Source organism: Stegostoma tigrinum, chromosome 50, assembly GCF_030684315.1.
Source record: "Stegostoma tigrinum isolate sSteTig4 chromosome 50, sSteTig4.hap1, whole genome shotgun sequence".
NCBI lineage: Eukaryota > Metazoa > Chordata > Chondrichthyes > Orectolobiformes > Stegostomatidae > Stegostoma > Stegostoma tigrinum.
Window position 1 is genome coordinate 122,678 of NC_081403.1, and position 26,328 is coordinate 149,005.

At 55.5% G+C, this 26,328-nt stretch overlaps 3 protein-coding genes across 5 annotated transcripts in view; 2 read left to right on the forward strand and 1 right to left on the reverse strand.

Annotated features, from left to right (window-relative positions):
- Positions 1–9: 9 nt before the first annotated feature.
- Positions 10–8,545, forward strand: LOC125450147 (serine/threonine-protein kinase TAO2-like). 3 transcript variants are annotated; one of them, XM_059643251.1, is made up of 10 exons: positions 12–672; positions 907–1,113; positions 1,867–2,025; positions 2,166–2,402; positions 2,611–2,739; positions 3,040–3,243; positions 3,905–4,144; positions 6,722–6,934; positions 7,171–7,353; positions 7,865–8,545. In XM_059643251.1, the coding sequence occupies exons 1-10, from the start codon at positions 487–489 to the stop codon at positions 8,336–8,338; spliced, it is 2,232 nt and encodes a 743-aa protein (XP_059499234.1). In that variant the 5' UTR covers positions 12–486; the 3' UTR covers positions 8,339–8,545. The 3 variants fall into 3 exon arrangements, with proteins under 3 accessions (XP_059499235.1, XP_059499234.1, XP_059499236.1); XM_059643252.1 differs by lacking the exon at positions 1,867–2,025 and having other exon boundaries at positions 10–672; XM_059643253.1 differs by lacking the exon at positions 6,722–6,934.
- Positions 8,546–8,822: 277 nt separating this feature from the next.
- On the reverse strand, positions 8,823–26,120 carry LOC125450121 (uncharacterized WD repeat-containing protein alr3466-like). The gene is made up of 10 exons (XM_059643254.1): positions 25,324–26,120; positions 23,311–23,395; positions 21,311–21,443; positions 16,272–16,461; positions 10,360–10,468; positions 10,102–10,133; positions 9,846–9,945; positions 9,397–9,462; positions 9,155–9,247; positions 8,823–9,036 (listed from the first exon to the last, which is right to left on the reverse strand). The coding sequence occupies exons 2-10, from the start codon at positions 23,326–23,328 to the stop codon at positions 8,905–8,907; spliced, it is 873 nt and encodes a 290-aa protein (XP_059499237.1). The 5' UTR covers positions 23,329–23,395; positions 25,324–26,120; the 3' UTR covers positions 8,823–8,904.
- LOC132207498 (uncharacterized) overlaps positions 24,133–26,328 on the forward strand; it is a 10,876-nt gene continuing 8,680 nt past the window's right edge. The window contains exons 1-2 of the mRNA XM_059643262.1: positions 24,133–24,296; positions 24,426–24,556. Of these exons, the coding sequence (XP_059499245.1) occupies positions 24,133–24,296; positions 24,426–24,556 (295 nt within the window). The remainder of the gene's footprint in view (positions 24,297–24,425; positions 24,557–26,328) is intronic.

The following is a 26,328-nucleotide window of genomic DNA, read 5'->3' on the forward strand; positions in this document are numbered from 1 at the left end:
AAATTGGCAGACCAACAAAACACTGCGTGCACAAGGAAGGTGACAGATCACATTCAGTGAGAAATGTTGGGTCATGTAGGATTTAGTGAGAAATGGAAGGGAATCTGCTTGAGGAGGGCAGTGGTGTTGGAGAAATTGATGGGACTGAAGGCCAGTAAATCCACAGGCCCTGATCATCTACATCCCACAGTACTGAAGGAAGTGACAGCAGAAGGAGTGTTTGCAATGATGGTTGTTTGGGGTAGTCTGTGAGATGGATTGGAAGATGGCCAGTGTCACCATACTATTTGCAAAGGGAGAGAGCTGGGAATTTTATTCCAATGAGTGTGCTGTCAGTTGTAGGGAGAATGCAATGTGTCTAACTGAGTTCATCAGGAGGAGCCAGGTTTCTTCCAGCCTCTTCTCCCCTTCCCCATCTCTGTCACGCCCCTCCAGCCCTCATCCCCGTTACTGTATGTTGACTGTGTGCTGCACTGGCCTCTACCGATGTCTTTGTGCTTACAGCATGTGTTTGTGAAGAGAGAAAGGCCTCAGACCGTGATCATGGATCTGATCCAGAGAACGAAGGATGCTGTCCGCGAACTTGATAACCTGCAGTACCGTAAGATGAAGAAAATCCTCTTCCAGGAGACGAGAAACGGCCCAGCCACTGACACACAGGAGGATGATGAGGTAGAGACCCCAGATTCCCAGGGCTATCCATCCCGCAGTGGAGCCGCCCTCCCCCTGCCCGCAGCGATCTGACTGTGATATGGGAAGCACGTGTTGTCGGAGCTGACGGTGGTCTCTCTCTGTCTTTTTTTTTTGTCCTTACACCTCTCCCTACGCCCCCCCCCCCCCCTCGCCATTCCCATTCCCCCACCCCTTCCCTCTACCACCCCCGCCGGCCCGTGCTCCGGCCTGTAGGAACTGGATGCCTGTGTGGGTCGCACTGGGACGATGAACAGTGTGGAAAGCAGTCACTCGGTGCCGAGCATGTCGATCAGTGCCAGCAGCCAGAGCAGCAGCGTCAACAGCCTGGCCGACGCCTCCGACGACAACAGCGAGATCGCCATGATGCAGGAGGGTGATCACACCGTCACCTCCAACAGCTCGGTCATCCACCTGCGACCAGTCAGTACCTGCTACAACGCATCACATGGTCCCCCTCGGGGATCCGCTGGGCGGCGGGGTGGGGGGTGCCGGCCGGTACTGTGTTAGCAACATCTCCCTGTAACTCAGGCCCTGGAAGCAGTTGAGTGATCCTCTTGTGTGCTGCTTCCAAAACATTTCCCCTCCCCCCTCCAATCAGGACACCAGACGTGGTTCTCCCCCCCCCCCCCCCAAGCCGGTCCCTGTCCCCCAGCACAGGACAGCAGCAGTAAAACTCCTGTCTGTGGGTTCTCCAGTCCCCTCCCTGGAACTCCCGACATCCCACTGATGTCACTGCGAGCACCTGCTGCATCTGTGTACAAACTGCTGGCGACCCGTGCGATGGGATGCCCAGATCCCTCTGCATCTCTCCGTCCCTGCTGCATCTCCCTCCCCCTGCATCACAGGGTCACGCCCTCCTGGCCATGAGAGGGTCAGGGTCACGCCTTCCCAGTGACAGGGAGCCGGGGGCGGGGGGGGGGGCCGGTGCTTGTGGATCGGGGGGAGCAGGGACACGCTCTCTTGGCCACGAGAGGGTCAGGCTCATGCCCTCCTGGCCACTGACCCAGTTTCTGTCCGTCCTCAGACTGTGGAATCCCACTGACAGTCACCTTTCCCCACCATTTTGCTTGGTTTCCTCGGCAGAGTGTAGCCAGTGCCCATTCGGCCCGTCAGTCCCAGTCCTCAGGACAGAGAGCTGCCCCTCCCCCTCACTCCTAACTCTCCTGTTTGCAGGGTAACGATGATCTCTACGATGACCCGTACTCGGGGGAAATGGAAGCCCAGCCCCCGGCCCCCTCCTCTTCCTCCACATCTTCATCTTCGGCAGCAGCACGAAGGAGAGCTCATTACCGAAACCGTGAGCACTTCGCAACCATCCGCACCGCCTCGCTGGTGAGCTGTGTCTCTGTCCTCTCTCTCTCTCCCCCTCCCCCCACCTCACCTCCCCTGCCCACCATCACCCCCCCCGCCTTGCCCCTGCTCCCTGCCCCCGTCCCCGGGTTGAGCTGACCGTGGTTTTTAATCGACACCAGGTGACGCGGCAGATTCAAGAACATGAGCAGGACTCCGCACTGAGGGAGCAGATGAGCGGCTACAAGAGGATGAGACGGCAGCACCAGAAACAGCTAATGGCCCTGGAGAACAAGCTGAAAGCAGAAATGGACGAGCACCAGCTGAGGCTCGACAAAGAGCTGGAGACACAGCGCAATAACTTTGGCGCAGAGTGCGAGAAAGTCGGCAAGAGACAACAGAGCCTGCTGGAGAAAGAAGTGAGGGGCCGCCTGGATGGAGGGGAGGGGAGGGGGGTGTACGGGGCTCGGCGAGGGTGCTGGGGAGAGAAGCTGTGAGCTGGAAAGCGGCGGGGGGGGGGCGTGCGAGGGCAAGAAGTGAGTGGGGAGGAAGGCAGGGGGAGAGGCTGGGATCCTGGGATGGGCCTTGCTCCTGGTACAGCCTGACCCCAAGCCTGTTTTCCCACAGGGAAAGGCGGCCGGAATAGAGGAGAAAAAGTTCCAGCAGCACATCCTGAGTCAACAGAAGAAGGAGTTGAGCAGCTTATTGGAAGCACAGAAACGACAGTACAAACTCCGAAAGGAGCAGCTCAAGGAGGTGAGAGAAGGGAGTTGGTGTAAACTTGGGAACGGACAGATGGGGAGGTGGCGCAGGCCCGGGGAATGGACGGAGGGGGGTGGCGTAAGCCCGGGTACTGGTGGATTGGGTGGGTGGGTTGGAGGGGGAGGTGGTCGTGGGGAGCGGAGTGCGGTGTACACGCAGGCCAGGCTGAGGCGCCGCTGCTCCAGCGTACTGGGAAACATCGATGTCGCGCGGACGCTTGGCGGAGGGGTGTGTCCCCATTTAACCATCCCTCCCCCCCGCCCCCCCCCACCCCGCCTCTGTTTAAACCCCCAGGAGTTGCAGGAGAACCAGAGCACCCCGAAACGTGAGAGGCAGGAGTGGCTGCTGAGGCAGAAGGAGAACCTGCAACATGCACAGGCCGAAGAAGAGGCGAACCTTCTGCGGAGGCAGAGACATTACTTGGAATTACAGTGCCGTCAGTACAGGCGCAAGGCCTTGCTGTCGCGACACAACCTGGAGCAGGACTTGCTGCGCGAGGTAAGGCCTGTGCTTTGTGTGTGCTATTGGCCGGGCCGGCATGTGGGGCTGGGGGGGGGCGATCGCGGGCCTTCACCAACAAACTTCTAATCACCGCCTCTTTCCACTCCCTGCGACGTCGCTGTCATTGGGCCGGTCCAGCTTTCGATGATGGAACCACGGTCGCTGGCCAGGCCACCATCCCTCACTGCCCAGGGGGCAGTTCGCTGTGGGTCTGGAGTCACATGTGGCCCAGACCGGGTGAGGGTGGCAGTTGCCTTCCCTGAAGGGCGTGAGGGAACGAGGCGGGGTTTTCCTGACACGCGGCAATGCGTTCACACGGTCATCGTTCGATCCCGAACTCCAGATATTTTAACTGAATTTAAATTGCACCCCGGGCCGTGGCGGGATTCGAACCCGGCACCTACCCCCCACCCCCCCAGTTGGGTCTCTGGGTTAACGGTTCATGTGATAATACCACTAGGCCATCGCCTCCCCAAGATTACCCTCCTTTAAAGGACAGTTACTGAACTTGTCGGCAGTTCAGTCCAATTGGCAGCATTTAATTCCAGCTTCTCTCTCTCACGCGCTCTCTGTCTGCGCACCTGTCTCTGTCACCCCCTTCCTGTGTCCTGTGTTCTCTTGCTAACAGATATCCCATCTCTATTTCTCTCTTGGCCAGGAACTGAACAAAAAGCAGACGCAGAAGGATTTAGAGTGTGCGATGTTACTGAGACACCATGAGTCAACGCAGGAGCAGGAGTTCCGACACCTGAGCACTGTTCAGCGAACGCGCACAGAACTGATCCGACTGCAGCACCAGACTGAACTCAGTAATCAACTGGATTACAACAAGAGGAGGGAGCAGGAGCTGCGTCAGAAACATGTGGCGGAGATTCGACAGCAGCCAAAATGCCTTAAAGTAGGTCCTGGGGGAGAGCTGCAAACGGAGGGGGAGAGGGTCTCTATGGAGGACGTGAGCCTGAGCTGGGACCCCAGGGAGAGTGATACAGCTGGAGTCATTGGCTTAGCGGACTCCCTGGAGGACCTGAGCCAAGGCTGGGACCCTGGGAAGAGGGGAATCGGTTTGGGGGGCTCCCTGGAGGATGTGAGCCAAGCTGGGACCCCAGGGAGAGGAGAATCGGTTTTGGGGGCTCCCTGGAGGACGTGAGCCGGGGTTGGGACCCTGGGGAGAGGGGAATCGGTTTGGGGGCTCCCTGGAGGACGTGAGCCGGGGTTGGGACCCTGGGGAGAGGGGAATCGGTTTGGGGGGCTCCCTAGAGGATGTGAGCCAGGGTTGGAACCCTGGGGAGAGGGGGAGCGGTGACGGCTCAGCTGCCGACATGCCGTACTTCGAGCTGCAGTCGTCGGGGGACTCTGGCTCCGGCCCGGGCCCTCCCTGTCAGCGCCCCGTGACCCTGGCCCATTCCTTCCCTGACTCGTACGAGGATGGCCTCGAGCTGCCTGATGTGGACGACTCGCGGCTGCTGGAGGAGGAGGAGCGTGGGGAAGGCGTCTGGCCCTCCGTCAGTGGATCGTCTCCGTCGGCCCTCCCCCTGCTCCTGACCTCCCCCCACCTCCTGTGCGCCCTGCTGGCCCTACTGGTGGCTTCGTGTCCCAGCTCACTGCTGCTGTTCTTCCTCCTGGTCATTCTCTTGGCCCTGTCTCGACGTGGCTCCCCGAGCCGCCTAGGTTCACTGCTTCTGGCCCTTGAGACGGTGGTGGTGGGCCTGGCCACCTCTTATGTGCTGCTCCACCTGGTCTTTGCTGTGTCCACCTCCTCTTTCCTGCTGCTGGTCAGGACGGTCAGCGCTCTGAGCGTCCTGGCCCTGAGCTTCCGCCTCTCACTCTACTACGTCCCTGTGGCCCTGGGGGCTGCCTATTTCTTCACCGCCCCGGGCCTCTTCCTTTCACTGTACCTGGTCATCGTGCTTGTACTGCAACCTGCCCGCCGATGGGCATCCGCGCTGCCCAAGAAAGGCCGCAGGCTCTGGGTCAGGCTCCTACTGCGACTGCCTAGGCCTGTCTTCCAGGTGGCCTGCGGTGCGGCCTGGTCAACGAGAGGAGCCTGTTCTCAGTCTTCCCCAAAGCCAACCGGGGTCTGTCCCGCAGTCGGCTCCCCGTCCTGATCCGAGGGCGCCCCCCTGCCCGGAGGAGGGGCCTGGCCCTGGGCCTGGGCCTGGGCCTGTCCAAGATGGCTGCACTCGCCAACTCCCGGCTCTCCGGCCTGCTGTCCAGCCTGGCCCTCCGCCTTCCCGCCCCGGCCCTCCGCTGCCTGAGGCAGGTGGGCCTGCTGACGCCCAGCAAACCCAGCCGCATCCCGTTGCTGCTACCCAGGGAACAGCGCAAGGCTAGGCCCAGGCCTCGGTCTGGGGTCCGGCTCCGGGCAGGGTCCAGGGGACGTGCCCGAAACACACAATCTCTCCGACGTTCGGGCATCTGGATCCCTTAGGAAGGGGGCATAGAGGGAGAGAGACCAGCTGACGGGGGGGAAAGAGGGCATGGTTAGACCCTGGATGGGATCAACTGATCCACGGGAGAGAGAGACGAGTGTGTCACCGGCCCCTGGGCGGGATTAGGTTCTTATTTTGAAGCTGCCTCCCTCTCACTCCAGGGAGATTCTCCCTACCCCCACCAACACTGAGGAGCTGTCTCTGGCCCTGGGACCAGGGAGTGGGAGGTGTCTGGGAGCCGGGCTTTGTTTTCTGTCCCTGTTTACAGTTGAATTTTTTTTGTTGTTCCATCATTAAATGATTATTTTCTTGCTTTTGTTCTTTGTGAATTCTGTATCTTTTTGTTTCCGTTGAGATTTCTGTTTTGGTGATTTTTTTTAAATTAAATAAACGTTCTCAGATTTGTTTAAGCTCCATGTGACATCGGGTTTTGTTTCATTGAAAACTGCTTTCTTAGTGGGGAGGGGGCTGAGGGTGAACTGGGGATCTGGGTGGGGGACTGAGGGAGGGGTCTGTGAGGAGCGGGTACATCACCCTCAGGAAAGTGGGAGAGGTGCGGAAGAGTGGTCCATTAGGATCCGGAATTGAGGACAGTGTCTGGAGAGCATTCACGACCGACACGCATTCCATCACTGTGATTCTCTCTGGGGAATGGGAACCTAGCCAGGATTCCTGCTCCTGATCACCGTCCACTGATCCCTGTTTTGGGATTGTTCCAGCACTCACCTCTTGAGGTTATGATCAATATTTTGTTATCCATCTTCGCTTTTCTTCTTTTACATGAACTTGCCCCTCCACTGTCTCTCCCCCCCCCCCATTCATTTACCCTGACACACACACTTCCCCCACCTTGCTCTCTTTTTTTTCTCCTGTCTATTCCCCCGCTCCCCTCCCCACAACTCGCCAAATTCTGAGAGTCACATTGGGCTCTCTTTTCCCCCCCGCCCACCCCTTGCTCCGTGTCTCTCCCCCCTTTTATTGAATGCCCTCTCTCGTCTGTTGTTTCCTCACTCCCCATTTTCCACCCCCCCCCCCCCCCATCACAGTCAAAGGAGTTGCAGATTAAGAAGCAGTTCCAGGACACGTGTAAGATTCAGACTCGACAGTATAAAGCTTTGCGGAACCATCTCCTTGAAACAACTGTGAAGAGTGAGCACAAGGCCGTGCTGAAACGACTGAAGGATGAGCAAACTCGAAAGCTAGCCATTCTGGCTGAGCAGTATGACCACAGCATCAATGAGATGCTGTCCACCCAGGCAGTGAGTACCGGGCACTTCAGTGTTACCCTCCTCCCCGACTGGGGTGCGGGGGAAGGAGCAGCGAGCTGGCGAGCGTTATTTATCCTTTTTGCTTTCGTGATGTTTTCTTGTCCGGGGTCTGAATTGCTTCTGTAAAATATTTTCCGATTTCTCTGGGAATTCTTCTTCTCCCCGCTCTCCCCACCCCACCCTACGTACGTTCTCTCTCCCTCCCTGTCCCTCCCCTGTTTGTACAGCTGCGTCTCGATGAGACACAGGACTCCGAATACCAGGTCCTGAGAGCACAGTTGCAGCAGGAGCTCGAGTTACTGAACGCTTACCAGAGCAAGATCAAGATGCATACCGAGGCGCAGCATGAGCGGGAGGCCAAGGAGCTGGAGCAGAGAGTGTCCATTCGGCGGGCACTGTTAGAGCAGAGGGTCAGTGCCTGGGTGACAGGTGGAATCCTCTGATTCGGGGGGTGGGGGGGGGTTGTATTGGGGGCAGGGTAGGGTCACAGCATGGTCTATTAGTGATCGGGGTCAGTGGTCTCTAACTCTATGTGATGTCCTTTGGGTTCACAGCGCAGGAACTGATCCCTTCTGCCCTGTCGTGGGTATCAGAATACAGTCTGTAACACCATGTCCTGTCGATTTGGGGGAGGCGTCACAGTTCGCTCAAACTAACACCCCCCCCCCCCCCCCCCTGTCCATCAGGGTTGAGGTAGATGGAGGCTGTCACAGAGTGCTCTCTAACAATCCCCCAGCCCACCCCGTCCATCTAGGTCTCGGTGTGGTATGGTGCACTCTCTAAACACCCCCCCCCCCCCCCCACTGTCCTGTCCGTCAGGGGGAATCACTGTGTAGTCTCCAATTCCCTGTCCTGTTGACCATCACTGGGGAGGGGGTCCACAGTGCAGCTTTTAAACCCATGCCCCCTCTCGCTCTGCAGATCGAGGAGGAGATGCTAACGTTACAGACCCAGCGGACAGAGCGTATTCGGAGTTTACTGGAACGACAAGCACGGGAGATGGAAGCTTTTGACTCGGAGAGTCTACGATTGGGTTTCAGTAACATGGCCCTGAGCAGCCTCCCCCCAGCTTCTGCCTTCACCCACTCGTACCAGGTCAGCCGAGGAGCCAACCGAGGGGCGGGAGGCAGAGAGGGAGCAACCGCAGCGTCTGGGTCAGGCCCAGGGCCCGGCTCGGGGACACCTCAGGCCTGGAGGCAGCAGCCGACGCTGGCTCCAGGCTCCTGGGCTCATGCGGGCCCCGTCCCTGGGTCACGGGGGAGCAGCCTCGTTCTTCGCAGCAGCCCCCAGACCCTTCACCAAACGGCTTCAGGAGGACAGGCTGAGGCTGGGATCGGCCGCAGTACCAGCGTCACTTCCCAAATCTCCAACGGCTCCCAACTCTCCTACTCCTGACCCCCACCGTGAGCACAAACATTCTTCCTCCCTCAGTCCTCCTACTCCAGCCCCGCAACTCCCCCCCCCACCTCTGGGTGGGCTGTGTCCTGTCTGGCTGCTGGTTTTTGTCTGGGTGATGCTATCACTGCTTTTCTCGAAGTGAAGATATGCTGTTTCTGTTCATTGTGTCACTGTGGTGGTCTATAAAAGATTGGGACCTCGTTATCTCTTGGTGTCCTGTTCACTCACCTTCCAAAAACACACAGCTCCCCACATACTCCCTACCACAGAGAGCAGAGGCTGAAATGCTGACTGTTTTCGGAGAGGAGTCAGAGATGGTTCTTGGGGAGACAAGTGTGAGCAGGGGATCGGCCAGGATCCTCCCTTTTTTCTGTTTGAAGGCGATCGATGCAATGCCAAAGGATCTTATCATTGATTGATAGCGACCCTCTGCTTTCACTCGCAATGTTGGCAATGTCAGAAACTTACAGGAAGCAAAAAAAAGGGAAAAATATACAGAAATTTAATGAGAGTGTCTCTCTGTGTGTCTCTCTTACTGAGATGATAAATAGAGTCTGCATCAGTTAAACGTGCTGATGTTCCAAAAGGTAGACATAGTTCTCGCTGCAAACAGCAATGATTGATTTCTCAGATCGGTCTGTGGAGACGTCAGTGCTGTACACCCCTCGGGGCAGGTTCCCGAACCAACCCACCGTCTGGATATAGAGGAGAGAAAAAAACATTAATCAGACAAGACCTGCTGCTCATTCAGCATTCCCCAGCAGCTGGAAGTAGAGAGGAGGCTGGGGGACGTCCAGTCTCTATTACACTCACCATCATTGTTCCCCGATGCACCAGACGACACATGTTGCTGCTGGTCCCTGCAGCGATCAGATGGTCAGGTCCCAGCCAGCGGCAGCTGTATGTCTGGTAGACAGAGGGTAGGGGTGGGGAAGAGAACGAGAACATCACACAGACCTACTCACTCCTCTGAGCTGACCCCACACAACCACCGTCACCGGGCCCCTGACCTTGGGGGTGGGGGGAGGAACCCAACCTCCAGTTCTTGACCTTACCAGACTGTAAGTACCATCGTCCTCTGGAATATCTTGAATCTTCTCTCCCGATTGATAATCCCAGATCTGAGGGAGAGAACGCAGTGAGGGCAGTCAGATTTGGGATCACTGAGTAGGGTTTAGTGGTTCCCTTAAACAGTGTCAGTCTCCTGCCCCTCCATGTCCCTCTCTCAAATGTCTCTGTTCACCCTGGTCAATCGTATTCCCAGGCCCTAACCATTTGCTGGGTACATCCTAACTTTGTTTTGCATGTGACTTCAAATCTATGTCCCTCTTGTTTCTGGTCCTTTTCCAAACAGAACGGCTTCTCTGTGTCTGCTCTGTCCAGCCTCCATCAGATCTCCTTCCCTGAGGAGAACAGTCCCTCACTACTTCAATCTGTCCTCATATCTGACCCCTCGCTAAGTGACGTGTAGAAGTTCAGCTTCATCCCACAGTCACAGTCTCACCTCCAAACTGTTCTCCCTCCTCCACGAACCTGTCAGAATTTCATTGGTCACAGGATGAATCTGCAGAGAATCACCACACAGGTGGGGGCCAAATATTCTCCTGAAATCAAAATTAAATATGTTAGAAAATCCGGACAGAGATCCAGCAATAACATTCTGTCCCACGGTCATTACACAATCTCCTGTCCCTGCGGTTGACGCGCGGTCTCCCGGTCCCCGTCCCTGCGTGCTCTCAGTATTGATCCCAGGAACGTACCTGAGTGAATGGGGATGATTTTCAGTCCAGAACTAGACAGACACAGAGAGACAAACCATTAGTTTGTCCCCCATAGAGACAGTGAACCACATCTCCCTCCACCCCAGTAACAACTAGGACTGTAATACAGACAGTAAATCCCACCCTCTTCTCTCTCACACCATCCTGCACACAGCAACACCCACCCCCCCGGGGATCCCGTACAAAAGGCAACCGCAGAGGCCACACACACACACAGCACGTCCCCGTACCTCCTACCTGCACCGTGTCGTCCCATCCTCCTGAAACCAGCTCTGTCAAGTTGTGGGGGTTGAATTTCACCGCGAACACACGAGACCGATGACCATCCATGACTGTTGGAGATGGGCTAAAGTGAATTGTAAACAATTTCAGAGTGAACCTGGGACCGGAGAGGAGGGTGGTCGGGGGAGGGCAGAGTCTGGAGTGAACTGCAGATTGTGTTGGGGTGGGATCTTCCCCATTAACCAGTGGCTGGGGTCAACATCCAGGAACTCCCTCCCGACACCACACAGGGGACTGCGGTGATTCAAGAAGGCAGCTAACCCTCACCTTCTCAGAGGGCCATTAAGGATCAGCAATAAATGCTGGGCCCAGCCAGCGATCAGCACGCACTCCCCCCCCACCCCCAAGTGCCATATCGCTTTAAAATTGTATACCCCCACCCGTGTTATCGATCCTCCAGCAACGGGGAATAGGTGCTGTCTATCCAATGTGACCATCCTCCTCCTAATCTTATACAGCTCAAGCAGGTCCCCTGTCAACCTCCAAAATAAAAAGTCCCAAGCCGATCCCAGTCTCTTTCATAGCTAAAATGCTCCATCTCGGGCAGTATCCTGGTGAATCTCTGTATCACACAAGCACATTTACCTATAGCAGTCACCAGAACTGTACGTGTTACTCCAGCTGTGGCCAGACCAAGGTCAGCTGGATGAACTACGGATCATTCGGGAGGCAGAGGGGGTAATTGAGAGGAGTTATCGGGAGTTGGTCACTCCTAAGGCTCAGGACAACGATAGATGGGTTACAGTTAGGGGGAGGAAAGGGAACAGACAGACAGTGCAGAGATCCCCTGTGGGCATTCCCCTCAGCAATAAGTATACCGTTTTGGATACTGCTGGGGGGGATGACCGACCAGAGGAAAGCCATAGTAGTCAGTTCTCTGGCACTGAGCCTGACACCGTGGCAAAGAAGGGAAGGGGGCAGAATAGAAAAGTACTCGTGGTAGGGGACTCGATAGTTAGGGGAATCGACAGGAGATTTTGTGGGCAAGATCGGGATTCCCGGAAGGTATGTTGCCTCCCTGGTGCCAGGGTCCGGGACGTCTCCGATCGGGTGTATAAAGTTCTGAAAGGGGAGGGCCAACAGCCAGAAATCGTGTTACATATTGGCACAAATGATATAGCCAGAAATAGGTTTGAGGATATAAAAAGTGATTTCAGGGAGTTAGGATGGAAGCTGCAGAGCAGGACGAACAGAGTAGTGTTCTCTGGTTTACTACCGGTGCCACGAGATAGCGAGGTGAGGAACAGGGAGCGGGCGCAGCTGAACACGTGGCTACGCAGCTGGTGTAGGAGGGAGGGCTTCAGATATGTTGATAATTGGGATGCCTTCTGGGGAAGGTGGGACCTGTACAAGAAGGACGGGTTGCATCTGAACTGGAAGGGGACCAATGTCCTGGGTGGAAGGTTTGCTCGAGTAGTTCGAGAGGGTTTAAACTAGTATGGCAGGGGGGTGGGAACCTGAGCTGTATACCAGAGGTGAGCATTGATGCAGGTGAGGCAGTAGCAAGAGGTAGACCAGCTAGTGGGAAGGATTTTCCTGGGAAGGAACCAAGGGATCGGTTAAAGTGTGTTTGCTTCAATGCAAGGAGTATCAGGAATAAAAGTGACGAACTTAGAGCATGGATCAGTACCTGGTGCTATGATGTTGTGGCCATAACAGAGACATGGGTTTCTCATGGGCAGGAATGGTTGCTGGATGTTCCAGGGTTTAGAACATTTAAAAAGAATAGGGAGGGGGGAAAAAGAGGAGGGGGTGTAGCAGTACTAATCAGAGAGAGTATCACAGCTACAGAAGCTTCCATTGTCGAGGAAGATCTGCCTACCGAGTCAGTGTGGGTGGAAATTGGGAACAGCAAGGGAGTAGTCACCTCGTTAGGGGTTTACTACAGGCCCCCCAATAGCAGCAGGGAGATTGAAGAAAGCATAGGTCGGCAGATTTTGGAAAAGTGTGGACGTAGTAGGGTTGTTGTAATGGGTGACTTTAACTTTCCTAATATTGATTGGAACCTCCTTCGAGCAGAAGATTTGAATGGAGCTGTTTTTGTAAGGTGTGTTCAGGAGGGTTTCCTAACGCAGTACGTGGAGAGGCCATTCTAGACTTGGTGCTCGGAAACGAGCCGGGGCAGGTATCAGATCTTGTGGTGGGACAGCATTTTGGTGATAGTGACCATAACACTCTCTCATTCTACATAGCTATGGAGGAGGAGAGGATTAGGCAAAATGGGAGGATATTTAATTGGGGAAGAGGAAACTATGATGCGATTAGACATGAGTTAGGAAGCATGGACTGGGAGCAGTTGTTCCATGGTAAGGGAACTATAGACATGTGGAGATGGTTTAAGGAACAGTTGTTGGGAGTGATGAGTAAATATGTCCCTCTGAGACAGGCAAGAAGGGGTAAGATTAAGGAACCTTGGATGACGAGAGCGGTGGAGCTTCTAGTGAAAAGGAAGAAGGTAGCTTACATAAGGTGGAGGAAGCTAGGGTCAAGTTCAGCTAGAGAGGATTACATGCAGGCAAGGAAGGAGCTCAAAAATGGTCTGAGGAGAGCCAGGAGGGGGCACGAGAAAGGCTTGGCAGAAGGAATCCGGGAAAACACAAAGGCATTTTACACTTAGGTGAGGAATAAGAGAATGGTCAAAGAAAGAGTAGGGCCGATCAGGGATAGCATAGGGAACTTGTGTGTGGAGCCTGAGGAGGTAGGGGAAGCCCTAAATGAGTTTTTTGCTTCTGTCTTTACGAAAGAAACGAACTTTGTAGTGAATGAAACCTTTGAAGAGCAGGTGTGCATGCTGGAATGGATAGAGATAGAGGAAGCTGATGTGCTGAAAATTTTGTCAAACATTAAGATTGACAAGTCGCCAGGCCCGGATCAGATTTGTCCTCGGCTGCTTTGGGAAGCGAGAAATGCAATTGCTTTGCCACTTGCGAAGATCTTTGCATCCTCGCTCTCCACTGGAGTCGTACCTGAGGACTGGAGAGAGGCAAATGTAATTCCTCTCTTCAAGAAAGGAAATAGGGAAATCCCCGGCAATTATAGACCGGTAAGTCTCACGTCTGTCGTCTGCAAGGTGTTAGAAAGGATTCTGAGGGATAAGATTTATGACCATCTGGAAGAGCATGGCTTGATCAAATACAGTCAACACGGCTTTGTGAGGGGTAGGTCATGCCTTACAAACCTTATCGAGTTTTTTGAGGATGTGACTAGAAAGGTTGATGAGGGTCGAGCTGTGGATGTGGTGTATATGGACTTCAGTAAGGCATTTGATAAGGTTCCCCATGGAAGGCTCATTCAGAAGGTCAGGAGGAATGGGATACAGGGGAACTTAGCTGCTTGGATACAGAATTGGCTGGCCAACAGAAGACAGCGAGTGGTAGTAGAAGGAAAATATTCTGCCTGGAAGTCAGTGGTGAGTGGGGTTCCACAGGGCTCTGTCCTTGGGCCTCTACTGTTTGTAATTTTTATTAATGACTTGGACGAGGGAATTGAAGGATGGGTCAGCAAGTTTGCAGACGACACAAAGGTCGGAGGTGTCGTTGACAGTGTAGAGGGCTGTTGTAGGCTGCAGCGGGACATTGACAGGATGCAGAGATGGGCTGAGAGGTGGCAGATGGAGTTCAACCTGGATAAATGCGAGGTGATGCATTTTGGAAGGTCGAATTTGAAAGCTGAGTACAGGATTAAGGATAGGATTCTTGGCAGCGTGGAGGAACAGAGGGATCTTGGTGTGCAGATACATAGATCCCTTAAAATGGCCACCCAAGTGGACAGGGTTGTTAAGAAAGCATATGGTGTTTTGGCTTTCATTAACAGGGGGATTGAGTTTAAGAGTCGTGAGATCTTGTTGCAGCTCTATAAAACTTTGGTTAGACCGCACTTGGAATACTGCGTCCAGTTCTGGGCGCCCTATTATAGGAAAGATGTGGATGCTTTGGAGAGGGTTCAGAGGAGGTTTACCAGGATGCTGCCTGGACTGGAGGGCTTATCTTATGAAGAGAGGTTGACTGAGCTCGGTCTCTTTTCATTGGAGAAAAGGAGGAGGAGAGGTGACCTAATTGAGGTATACAAGATAATGAGAGGCATAGATAGAGTTGATAGCCAGAGACTATTTCCCAGGGCAGAAATGGCTAGCACGAGGGGTCATAGTTTTAAGCTGGTTGGTGGAAAGTATCGAGGGGATGTCAGAGGCAGGTTCTTTACGCAGAGAGTTGTGAGAGCATGGAATGCGTTGCCAGCAGCAGTTGTGGAAGCAAGGTCATTGGGGTCATTTAAGAGACTGCTGGACATGCATATGGTCACAGAAATTTGAGGGTGCATACATGAGGATCAATGGTCGGCACAACATTGTGGGCTGAAGGGCCTGTTCTGTGCTGTACTGTTCTATGTTCTAGGTACAGCTCCAACATGAACTTCCTGCTCTAATAATCTTGGCTGATAAAGGAAAGTTCCCTCAGGAATTTGTGGACAAGCTCCCACGATCCCTCTGCTCCTTTCAGCTCTCTTAAGATTCTACCATCCATCTGCCTGATCCATCTATACCTCATTGTCATCCAGACAATTTGTGCGTCGGCCACAAACTTACTTATCATCACCCGTTCCCCACACGCCCATCTGTACTGTTCATGTGTCATTCACCTGCCAACACACTCCATGCTGATGTTATAGGCTTTTGTGTTCAGTAATAACTTTCAATGCGGATGACCCCTTATCAAATGCCTTCTGGAAGTCTAAATACATTCCATGCACTGGTTCCCCTTAATCCACAGCTCATTACCTCCTGAAAGAAACCCAATACATCAAGCAAAGGGGAACAATTTCCCCTTTGGTTCAGCCTGATCACCTTCAACTTACCAAAGTGCCCGATTAAAATGTCATTTTCCTATGACACATGTTAAACAAAGTGCCCTCCTTCTCACTTCACCTGAAATGTTACCTCTGGACTTCTCTCTGCAGATACTGCTGAGATTTTCCAGCAATTTCTGTTTTCGTTTCGGACTTGTGGTGTCCACAGTTTCATTTTCACAAGCTACTTCTTGCCTTGTTTCTGATCAACGGAATTACATTTACTGTTCTCAAATGTTCCCTGAACTGACCGGGTTTGGGAACATTAAAACCAACAGATCAACTATCTCAGTAGCCACTCCTAAGATTCTCACTGACTAATTCTCCCTCTGTGTCTCTCCCGCTGCTTCTTTCTTTTAATTCATTCATAACATGTGGGCGTCTCTGGCCAGGCCAGCATTTATTACCCGGGGGCAGTTAAGAGTCAACCACATTGCTGTGGGTCTGGAGTCACATGTAGGCCAGACAGAGTAAGGATGGCAGTTTCTGTCCCTGGAGGACGTTAGCGAACCAGATGCTTTCATCATTAAACTCTTATTTCCAGGTAGAGACTGAATACCATTTCTAACATCTGCGGCAGGATTCACACCCACTCTCTGGATTAATGTTCTAGTGACAATACCACTCGGTCATCACCTCCTTTTCTGTTTGTCTCTCTCCAACCACCCTCCCCACGTCTCTGTCTTCCTGCCGACCCCCTCTCTCTGTGTCTCCTCCTGTCTCATTTTCCCTTTGTGTTTCACTCCTGCTTCATCAGTTTCATTCCCTTCCTGTATCTCTCTCTCTTGCCCTCCCCATCTATCCCTCCCTGTGTCTGTCTCTCTTGCCCTCTCTCCTCTCCCTCTCTCCAACTAATGCACAAATAAAGAACAGGAGAAGGCCATTTGGCTGCTCAGGCTGGGTTTGCCATTCCCTTCCCTCCCCTCACATTCCTGCCTCCACCTGGAGTAACCACAGTCTCCCTCCACGGGGAGTCAGGAATGTAGCTCCGTGTGGGAAGCCCACACCCTCCCTGTGGGACAGACCTGGATGCGAATGTTTGGAGGCACAGCCGGCTGGCTGTATCGTACAGTCGGATTGAAGCTGCTGACCCTGCACTGGCAAAGCGAGTCCCTGAAGCATTGAAAGCTGCTGCTAACGTCTGCTGGTTCTCCACGATTGTGTGCAGACACTTCTGGGTCGACACGTGCCACAGTTTCACCTTCCCGCTGGCATCTGAGCATGGAACACCAAGATTCGCTTTTTGATCACATTCCTCTTCTTCTGTTACCACCTCTTCACCTCAACCCAAACTTCCCCTAGCTTGGTCTCCACTTCCTCTCTCTCTACTCAGTAACCTCCCTCTCCCCCACGGCCACCTCTCTTCATCTCCCCATCGCCTCTCTCGCTCTCCCTGTTCCTTCTACCCCATCACCTCATTCCCTCTCCCTCACCTCCTCTCTCCATCTCCCCGTTCCCTCTCTCCATCTCCCCGTTCCCTCTCTCCATCTCCCCGTTACCTCTCCCCCGTGCCCTCCTCTCTCCATCTCCCCTTCCCTCTTCCCCCGTGCCCTCCTCTCTCCATCTCCCCGTTACCTCTCCCCTGTTCCCTCTCCCCATCTCCCCGTTACCCCTCTCCCGTGACCTCCTCTCTCCATCTCCCCCGTGACCTCCTCTCTCCATCTCCCCCGTGCCCTCCTCTCTCCATCTCCCCCGTTCCCTCTCCCCGTTCCCTCTTCCCCGTGCCCTCCTCTCTCCATCTCCCCGTTCCCTCTCCCCCGTGCCCTCCTCTCTCCATCTCCCCCGTGCCCTCCTCTCTCCATCTCCCCCGTGCCCTCCTCTCTCCATCTCCCCCGTGCCCTCCTCTCTCCATCTCCCCCGTGCCCTCCTCTCTCCATCTCCCCGTGCCCTCCTCTCTCCATCTCCCCCGTGCCCTCCTCTCTCCATCTCCCCCGTGCCCTCCTCTCTCCATCTCCCCCGTGCCCTCCTCTCTCCATCTCCCCCGTGCCCTCCTCTCTCCATCTCCCCCGTGCCCTCCTCTCTCCATCTCCCCCGTGCCCTCCTCTCTCCATCTCCCCGTGCCCTCCTCTCTCCATCTCCCCCGTGCCCTCCTCTCTCCATCTCCCCGTGCCCTCCTCTCTCCATCTCCCCCGTGCCCTCCTCTCTCCATCTCCCCCGTGCCCTCCTCTCTCCATCTCCCCCGTGCCCTCCTCTCTCCATCTCCCCCGTGCCCTCCTCTCTCCATCTCCCCCGTGCCCTCCTCTCTCCATCTCCCCCGTGCCCTCCTCTCTCCATCTCCCCCGTGCCCTCCTCTCTCCATCTCCCCCGTGCCCTCCTCTCTCCATCTCCCCCGTGCCCTCCTCTCTCCATCTCCCCCGTGCCCTCCTCTCTCCATCTCCCCCGTGCCCTCCTCTCTCCATCTCCCCCGTGCCCTCCTCTCTCCATCTCCCCCGTGCCCTCCTCTCTCCATCTCCCCCGTGCCCTCCTCTCTCATCTCCCCCGTGCCCTCCTCTCTCCATCTCCCCCGTGCCCTCCTCTCTCCATCTCCCCCGTGCCCTCCTCTCTCCATCTCCCCCGTGCCCTCCTCTCTCCATCTCCCCCGTGCCCTCCTCTCTCCATCTCCCCCGTGCCCTCCTCTCTCCATCTCCCCCGTGCCCTCCTCTCTCCATCTCCCCCGTGCCCTCCTCTCTCCATCTCCCCCGTGCCCTCCTCTCTCCATCTCCCCCGTGCCCTCCTCTCTCCATCTCCCCCGTGCCCTCCTCTCTCCATCTCCCCCGTGCCCTCCTCTCTCCATCTCCCCCGTGCCCTCCTCTCTCCATCTCCCCCGTGCCCTCCTCTCTCCATCTCCCCCGTGCCCTCCTCTCTCCATCTCCCCCGTGCCCTCCTCTCTCCATCTCCCCCGTGCCCTCCTCTCTCATCTCCCCCGTGCCCTCCTCTCTCCATCTCCCCCGTGCCTCCTCTCTCCATCTCCCCCGTGCCCTCCTCTCTCCATCTCCCCCGTGCCCTCCTCTCTCCATCTCCCCCGTGCCCTCCTCTCTCCATCTCCCCCGTGCCCTCCTCTCTCCATCTCCCCCGTGCCCTCCTCTCTCCATCTCCCCCGTGCCCTCCTCTCTCCATCTCCCCCGTGCCCTCCTCTCTCCATCTCCCCCGTGCCCTCCTCTCTCCATCTCCCCCGTGCCCTCCTCTCTCCATCTCCCCGTGCCCTCCTCTCTCCATCTCCCCCGTGCCCTCCTCTCTCCATCTCCCCCGTGCCCTCCTCTCTCCATCTCCCCCGTGCCTCCTCTCTCCATCTCCCCCGTGCCCTCCTCTCTCCATCTCCCCGGCCCCCTCTCCACTCCCCGTGCCCTCCTCTCTCCATCTCCCCCGTGCCCTCCTCTCTCCATCTCCCCCGTGCCCTCCTCTCTCCATCTCCCCCGTGCCCTCCTCTCTCCATCTCCCCCGTGCCCTCCTCTCTCCATCTCCCCCGTGCCCTCCTCTCTCCATCTCCCCCGTGCCCTCCTCTCTCCATCTCCCCCGTGCCTCCTCTCTCCATCTCCCCCGTGCCCTCCTCTCTCCATCTCCCCCGTGCCCTCCTCTCTCCATCTCCCCCGTGCCCTCCTCTCTCCATCTCCCCCGTGCCCTCCTCTCTCCATCTCCCCCGTGCCTCCTCTCTCCATCTCCCCCCGTGCCCTCCTCTCTCCATCTCCCCCGTGCCCTCCTCTCTCCATCTCCCCCGTGCCCTCCTCTCTCCATCTCCCCCGTGCCCTCCTCTCTCCATCTCCCCCGTGCCCTCCTCTCTCCATCTCCCCCGTGCCCTCCTCTCTCCATCTCCCCGTGCCCTCCTCTCTCCATCTCCCCCGTGCCCTCCTCTCTCCATCTCCCCCGTGCCCTCCTCTCTCCATCTCCCCCGTGCCCTCCTCTCTCCATCTCCCCCGTGCCCTCCTCTCTCCATCTCCCCCGTGCCCTCCTCTCTCCATCTCCCCCGTGCCCTCCTCTCTCCATCTCCCCCGTGCCCTCCTCTCTCCATCTCCCCCGTGCCCTCCTCTCTCCATCTCCCCCGTGCCCTCCTCTCTCCATCTCCCCGTGCCCTCCTCTCTCCATCTCCCCCGTGCCCTCCTCTCTCCATCTCCCCCGTGCCCTCCTCTCTCCATCTCCCCCGTGCCCTCCTCTCTCCATCTCCCCCGTGCCCTCCTCTCTCCATCTCCCCCGTGCCCTCCTCTCTCCATCTCCCCCGTGCCCTCCTCTCTCCATCTCCCCCGTGCCCTCCTCTCTCCATCTCCCCCGTGCCCTCCTCTCTCCATCTCCCCCGTGCCCTCCTCTCTCCATCTCCCCCGTGCCCTCCTCTCTCCATCTCCCCCGTGCCCTCCTCTCTCCATCTCCCCCGTGCCCTCCTCTCTCCATCTCCCCCGTGCCCTCCTCTCTCCATCTCCCCCGTGCCCTCCTCTCTCCATCTCCCCCGTGCCCTCCTCTCTCCATCTCCCCGTGCCCTCCTCTCTCCATCTCCCCCGTGCCCTCCTCTCTCCATCTCCCCCGTGCCCTCCTCTCTCCATCTCCCCCGTGCCCTCCTCTCTCCATCTCCCCCGTGCCCTCCTCTCTCCATCTCCCCCGTGCCCTCCTCTCTCCATCTCCCCCGTGCCCTCCTCTCTCCATCTCCCCCGTGCCCTCCTCTCTCCATCTCCCCCGTGCCCTCCTCTCTCCATCTCCCCCGTGCCCTCCTCTCTCCATCTCCCCCGTGCCCTCCTCTCTCCATCTCCCCCGTGCCCTCCTCTCTCCATCTCCCCCGTGCCCTCCTCTCTCCATCTCCCCCGTGCCCTCCTCTCTCCATCTCCCCCGTGCCCTCCTCTCTCCATCTCCCCCGTGCCCTCCTCTCTCCATCTCCCCCGTGCCCTCCTCTCTCCATCTCCCCCGTGCCCTCCTCTCTCCATCTCCCCCGTGCCCTCCTCTCTCCATCTCCCCCGTGCCCTCCTCTCTCCATCTCCCCCGTGCCCTCCTCTCTCCATCTCCCCCGTGCCCTCCTCTCTCCATCTCCCCCGTGCCCTCCTCTCTCCATCTCCCCCGTGCCCTCCTCTCTCCATCTCCCCCGTGCCCTCCTCTCTCCATCTCCCCCGTGCCCTCCTCTCTCCATCTCCCCCGTGCCCTCCTCTCTCCATCTCCCCGTGCCCTCCTCTCTCCATCTCCCCCGTGCCCTCCTCTCTCCATCTCCCCCCCGTGCCCTCCTCTCTCCATCTCCCCCGTGCCCTCCTCTCTCCATCTCCCCCGTGCCCTCCTCTCTCCATCTCCCCCGTGACCTCCTCTCTCCATCTCCCCCGTGACCTCCTCTCTCCATCTCCCCCGTGACCTCCTCTCTCCATCTCCCCCGTTCCCTCTCCCCCGTGACCTCCTCTCTCCCTCTCCCCCGTGACCTCCTCTCTCCCTCTCCCCCGTGACCTCCTCTCTCCCTCTCCCCCGTGACCTCCTCTCTCCCTCTCCCCCGTGACCTCCTCTCTCCCTCTCCCCCGTGACCTCCTCTCTCCATCTCCCCCGTGACCTCCTCTCTCCATCTCCCCCGTGACCTCCTCTCTCCATCTCCCCCGTGACCTCCTCTCTCCATCTCCCCCGTGACCTCCTCTCTCCATCTCCCCCGTGCCCTCTCCCCCGTTCCCTCTCCCCCGTGACCTCCTCTCTCCATCTCCCCGTTCCCTCTTCCCCGTGCCCTCCTCTCTCCATCTCCCAGTTACCTCTCCCCTGTTCCCTCCTCTCTTCTTCTTCCCGTTACCCCTCCCCCGTGACCTCCTCTCTCCATCTCCCCATGACCTCTTCCCCCTTGACCTCCTCTCTCCATCTCCCCGTTCCCCCTCTCCATCTCCCCGTTCCGTCTCCCCCGTGACCACCTCTCTCCATCTCCCCTGTGCCCTCCTCTCTCCATCTCCCCCGTGCCCTCCTCTCTCCATCTCCCCGTTACCTCTCCCCCATGACCTCCTCTCTTCATCTGCCCGTTCCCTCTCCCTCACTACCTCTCTCTCTCTCTCTCTCCCCCCGCCATGTTCCCTCTCCCCCACCCTGTTCCCTCCCTTTGCTTCCTCCCTCCTCCTGCTGTTGGGTATCACAGGGCTGGGTGCTCACTCACATGTTGCCAGCAGTAAGTCACCGCTGGCAGCTCCTGGTGGGCAGAAGTTCAGGCTCGTGACAGGTAAGTTGGTGTTCAGAGTCTCCGTGTCCCTCAGCTGGTAGACAAACGCCCCAGTGCACGGCTTGTAAAGCTGTTAACAGAAACTCAGCAGTTTAGAACCAAGGCAGGGAGCAGAAAAACACAATATGGCAAAAACTTCTGGGTGAGAGATATAGACAGTGGATCATTTACAGTCTCTTCCCTGCAGTGGATGTGAGTAACGAGAGAAGGCGTAAGTTTAATGTGAGGAGTTAAGCGGCTTAGAGGTGATCTGAGGAGTAATGTTTTCACCATGGGCCAAATGTAGGTAAAGGGGATTAGCCTAGTTTGCTGGGCTGAAGGGCCTGTCTATGTTGTACGGTGCAAATCACAAACCAGAAAATGTTGGGGAACACAGGGCTTAGTGAGAGGAAGAAACTAAGAGAAGTCAGTATTGTTGGGGAAGTTGATGGGACTGAAGGCTGATAAATCAGCAGGCCTGATCATCCACATCCCAGGGTACTTGAAATGACCCTAGAAATATTGGCTGCATTGAGGGTCATCTTCCAGGATTCTGTAGACTCGGGACCAGTTCACGCCGATTGGAGAGTAGCCAATGTAACTGCGCTTTTTACAAAGGGAGGCTGGGTGAAAACCGGGAATTAGAGACCACGTGACGTCCATCATGGGGCTAATACCAGAATCCAACATAAAAACGGCTGAATGTTCGGAAATCAGAGGCAGAATCCAACACAGAAGGGAAATCGTGCTTCACTAATTCACCGGAATTCTTCAACTAAGTAACTAGTTGTGTTGATGAGGCAGAGGATGGAGCTTATGTGGACCTTCAGAAGGCTTTTGACAATGTCCCACATTCGAGATTAGTGTGTAACACTAAAGCACGCGGGATTGGGATAGCATACTGACATGGACACGGAACTGGTTGGTGGTCAGGGAGCCAGAAGGAGGAATACATAGCTGACACAAAACTGGCTGGAAGGGTGGGCTGTGAGGAAGACAGATGATTCAGAGTAATTTGGACAGACTGAGTGTGTGGGCAAATGCAGAATAATGTGGATAAGGCCATCCACTTTGAGAGCAAACACAGGAGGGGGGGGGGTGGGTGTGGGGTGGGGGGTGGGTGGGTGTGGGGTGGGTTGGAGTGTGGGGGGTGGGGTGTGTGGGTGGGTGTGGGGGGTGGGTGTGGGGGGGGGTGTGGGTGGGTGGGTGTGGGTGTGTTGGGGGGGGTGGGGGTGGGTGGGGGTGTGGGTGTGTTGGGGGGGGTGGGGGTGGGTGTGTGGGGGGGGTGGGGGTGGGTAGTGTGGGGGGGGGGGTGGGGGTGGGTGTGTGGGGGGGGGGGTGGGGGTGGGTAGTGTGGGGGGGGTGGGGGTGGGTAGTGTGGGGGGGGGGGGGGTGTTGGGGGGAGGGGGGTGGGTGTGCAACCAGTCATTGTTCAGTGAAGGTAAACTTACGATTACAGCAGCCAGCCAGTGATGAAGTTGGACGGGATGTTGGTCTTTATTGTGACAAGTTTCAAGTTCAGGACGGATTCAGCGATGGTAATGCAATTGAATATCAAGGGGAGATGGATAGAATCTGTCTTACTGGAGTTGGTCACCGTCTGGTGTTTGTGTGGTGCGAATGTGACCTGCTGTTTGTCAGCCCAAGCCTGATATTGTTGCATTTCAACACGGACTGCTTCAGCACATAAAGAGCCACAAATGGTGCTGAGCATGGTTCAAACCTCAGTGAACGTCCCCACTGGTCTTATGAGAGGCAATGCCAGTGACACATACATCCCACGCAGATCATCCTGAGACCCAGTGACAATCTCCCAGAACTGGAAATATATGGGATAACACTGGGTGAGCTCCCGAGAGATTCCCCCGACCCCCGCCAAACTGGCTCGACGCACTCTCTCCACCATCGCCCCACAGTACACCTCATGTCCTTCTTGTCAATGCTCCAAGACTGCTCACCTTGATATGTCCGGTCATCAATCCCACTGCCAGAAGCTGTGCAGACCAATTAAAACAGCAGCAATTGACAGGTACCTCACAGTCTCTGTAAAATACACACATCACAGCAATTAATAACCATGAAAAAAATGCTGCCCCCGCCCTCCCCATCACTGTGAGGGGCACAGGCCAGGCGGGGGAAAGCAGAGAGATATCAGGGGGATGGGGAACCTTTTGGAAGGGAACCCAGCCCAAGGAGCAGGGTCACAGCACAGGAACAGTTGGGGAGTGGATGGAGGATGGGGAAGGCCTAAAAAGGTAGTAATGAACCTGGTTTGCTACAATTGACATGGGTCAGACTGGTGAGGATGGTAGATTTAAGGGCTGTGGTGAATCAAGCAACCTGACTGACTGAATTTCAAATAACAAGACAAAAGGCCAGCAGATGTCAGAGCCGCAGATGGGAAGAGGGATTCCGATGATCCCAACAGAGAGACGGCGCCAAAGGAACGGAGAGAAAGGCAGCATTTTTGGCTCGGGTTCTGGGCAAATTGCAGGACTAGGGAGCATTTGGGTAACAGCGATCACCATAATGCTCGGTTTAAGACAAACAGTTAAAAGGTGAAAATATTTAACAGGACTATTGGGAACATTAGAATTAGGACCAGCTTTGTGATCACATGAACTCGAGAGGAGTACAGTGTAAAGATTACAAGTTACCACTAACGAAGGTACATCCTGAGACAGCAGTAGGGAACTCCTCCTCTCTGCTCAGTCCCTTTTCCTTCCTTCTTTCTCGTCACCTCCCCGTCCTCGAGGCTTGAGTGAAGTCATCGCAGACTTATGGCCTCAGCACAGAACCCCAGCCTGGAGGTGAAGTCTGGTGTGGACAGGAGGCGAGGTGCTGGTGTAGACTGCAGTGGAAGAGCTGTTGTACTGAATGTTTTCTTTATTTTTCTAATTTATTCCTATGATTTTTGTACTTTTGTAACTGAGATGGTGCGAAGGTTTGTAATGCTGGGCTTTTTATTTCCTTATGTTTCTTCCCCCCCCTCCCCGAGAATTTCTATCTCAGATGATACTGTAAGAGGTGTAAACTTTTCACTGGACTCATGTGAATACATGTGACAATAAAGCTCATTCTATACTGCTTATTCGAAGAGGAGACCATTAGAGTATCAAGCAGACATATTCCCACAAGGATTACCCATTGAGCAGAAACTGAACTGGACCCAGCCCCATATCAATCCTGTGGTTACAAGAGAAGGTAAGAGGCTGGGAATCCTGCAGAGAATAACTCCCCTCCTGACACCCCCCAAAGCCTATCCCACCATCGACGAGGGACAAGGCAGAAGTGGGGGGGGGGGGGGAATACTCCTCACTTGCCCCTGGACGGGAGCAGCCCCCCCCCCCCCCACCAGATAGGCACCGCAAACATCCTGCTCCCCCAACACCGACGCTCAGTCGCAGCAGTGTGTACCATCTACAAGATGCCCTGCAGAAATCCACCAGAGACCCTCAGGCAGCACCTTCCAAACCCCACAGCCACTTCCATCCAGAAGGACAAGGGGCAGCAGATACACAGGAACACCAGCCCCATACAAATTCCCCTCCTCCGAGCCACTCATCCCTATCCCAACTCAGAAATATATCACCGTTCTTTCAGGGTGGCTGGGTCACAGTCCTGGAATTCCCTTCCTAAGGGCACCGTGCGGGGTGTCCCTACACCACAGGGGGTGGGGAGTGGGGTGGAACTGCAGCAGCTCACTACCATGCCCTCAAGGGGCAACTAGGGACGGGCGATTATTGCTGGGGACGTAAACTGGGGCTGCTTAGGTGACTGAAGGTGTAGAGATGTGAACAAAGGCAGGTCACAACCGCACAGTCCGGAAGAGGTCTAAAAACTACAAGTGAAAGGATTGAAGAAGGTGGGAACCTTATCAATGACAAAAGGGTGGTGGAGGGGCAGGCGGCTTGAATAAACACCGGGGGGGGGGGGGGGGGGGGGGAGAGAGAGAAAAGAGAACTGCTTACCGAGGCAGAAGACATGGCTAGGGAGCCAAACAGCTTTTATTCTACACCTGCTACCCTCAGGGATGTAACATTGAAGAATTCAAGGGATTCAAAGTCTGTCGGTTTGAGTTATCCTGGTTCATGAACTACTGAGCAAGGATTTGACCCTCTGGAATCTTGTTCTTTCATGAAGGAATGGGGAGGTTTTCGACTGGCGTTGTCTGACATTTATAAATGCAAGGAAGTTGCTGCACTTTTTTTTTAGAATTTAGAACAGTACAGCACAGTACAGGCCCTTCGGCCCACAATGTTGTACCAAACTTCTACTCGAAACCTTCTCAAGCTAGTGTCTGATCACAGCCCTGTACAAATGCAGTAAGATATCTTCCCTGTTATACCTCAGTCACTTTGCAATAATGGCTAGTGTACATCTGCTTTTGAAATTGCACCCAGCTCCCTCTGAATACCAACGTTTCCCAATTTCTCACTATTTAAAGAAAACTTTCCTTCCAAAGTTGATAACTTTGCGCTTCTATGGATTATCTTCCATCTGACGTGTTCTTCCCCATTCACCTAACTTCTGTACACCTCTTTGCAGCCTCTTTTATTCCCCTCACAGCTTAATTTGTGTCAGTAGCAAACTTAGATATACTATACTTGAGACCCCCAACTCAGTCTTCTACACATCAAGGGTCAGGACACATTTGGAGTACCATTTTGGGAACCTCATTTGAGGATGGACATTAAAGCCTTGGAGGGAACGCGAAGGAGATTTATCAGAATGACATCAGGAACGAGGGGTTTTAGATACAAGGAAAGATTGGAGAGATTAGGCATATTCTCCTTGGAGTGGACAAGATAAAGAGGTGACAACCGAGAGAACTGCAGATGCTGTAAATCAGGAACAAAAACAGAAGTTGCTGGAAGTGGAAGGGTCACTGGACCTGAAACATTAACTCGGATTATTTCCCTCACAGATGCTGCCAGACCTGCTGAGCTTTTCAGCAAGCTTAAAAGGTGATCTTT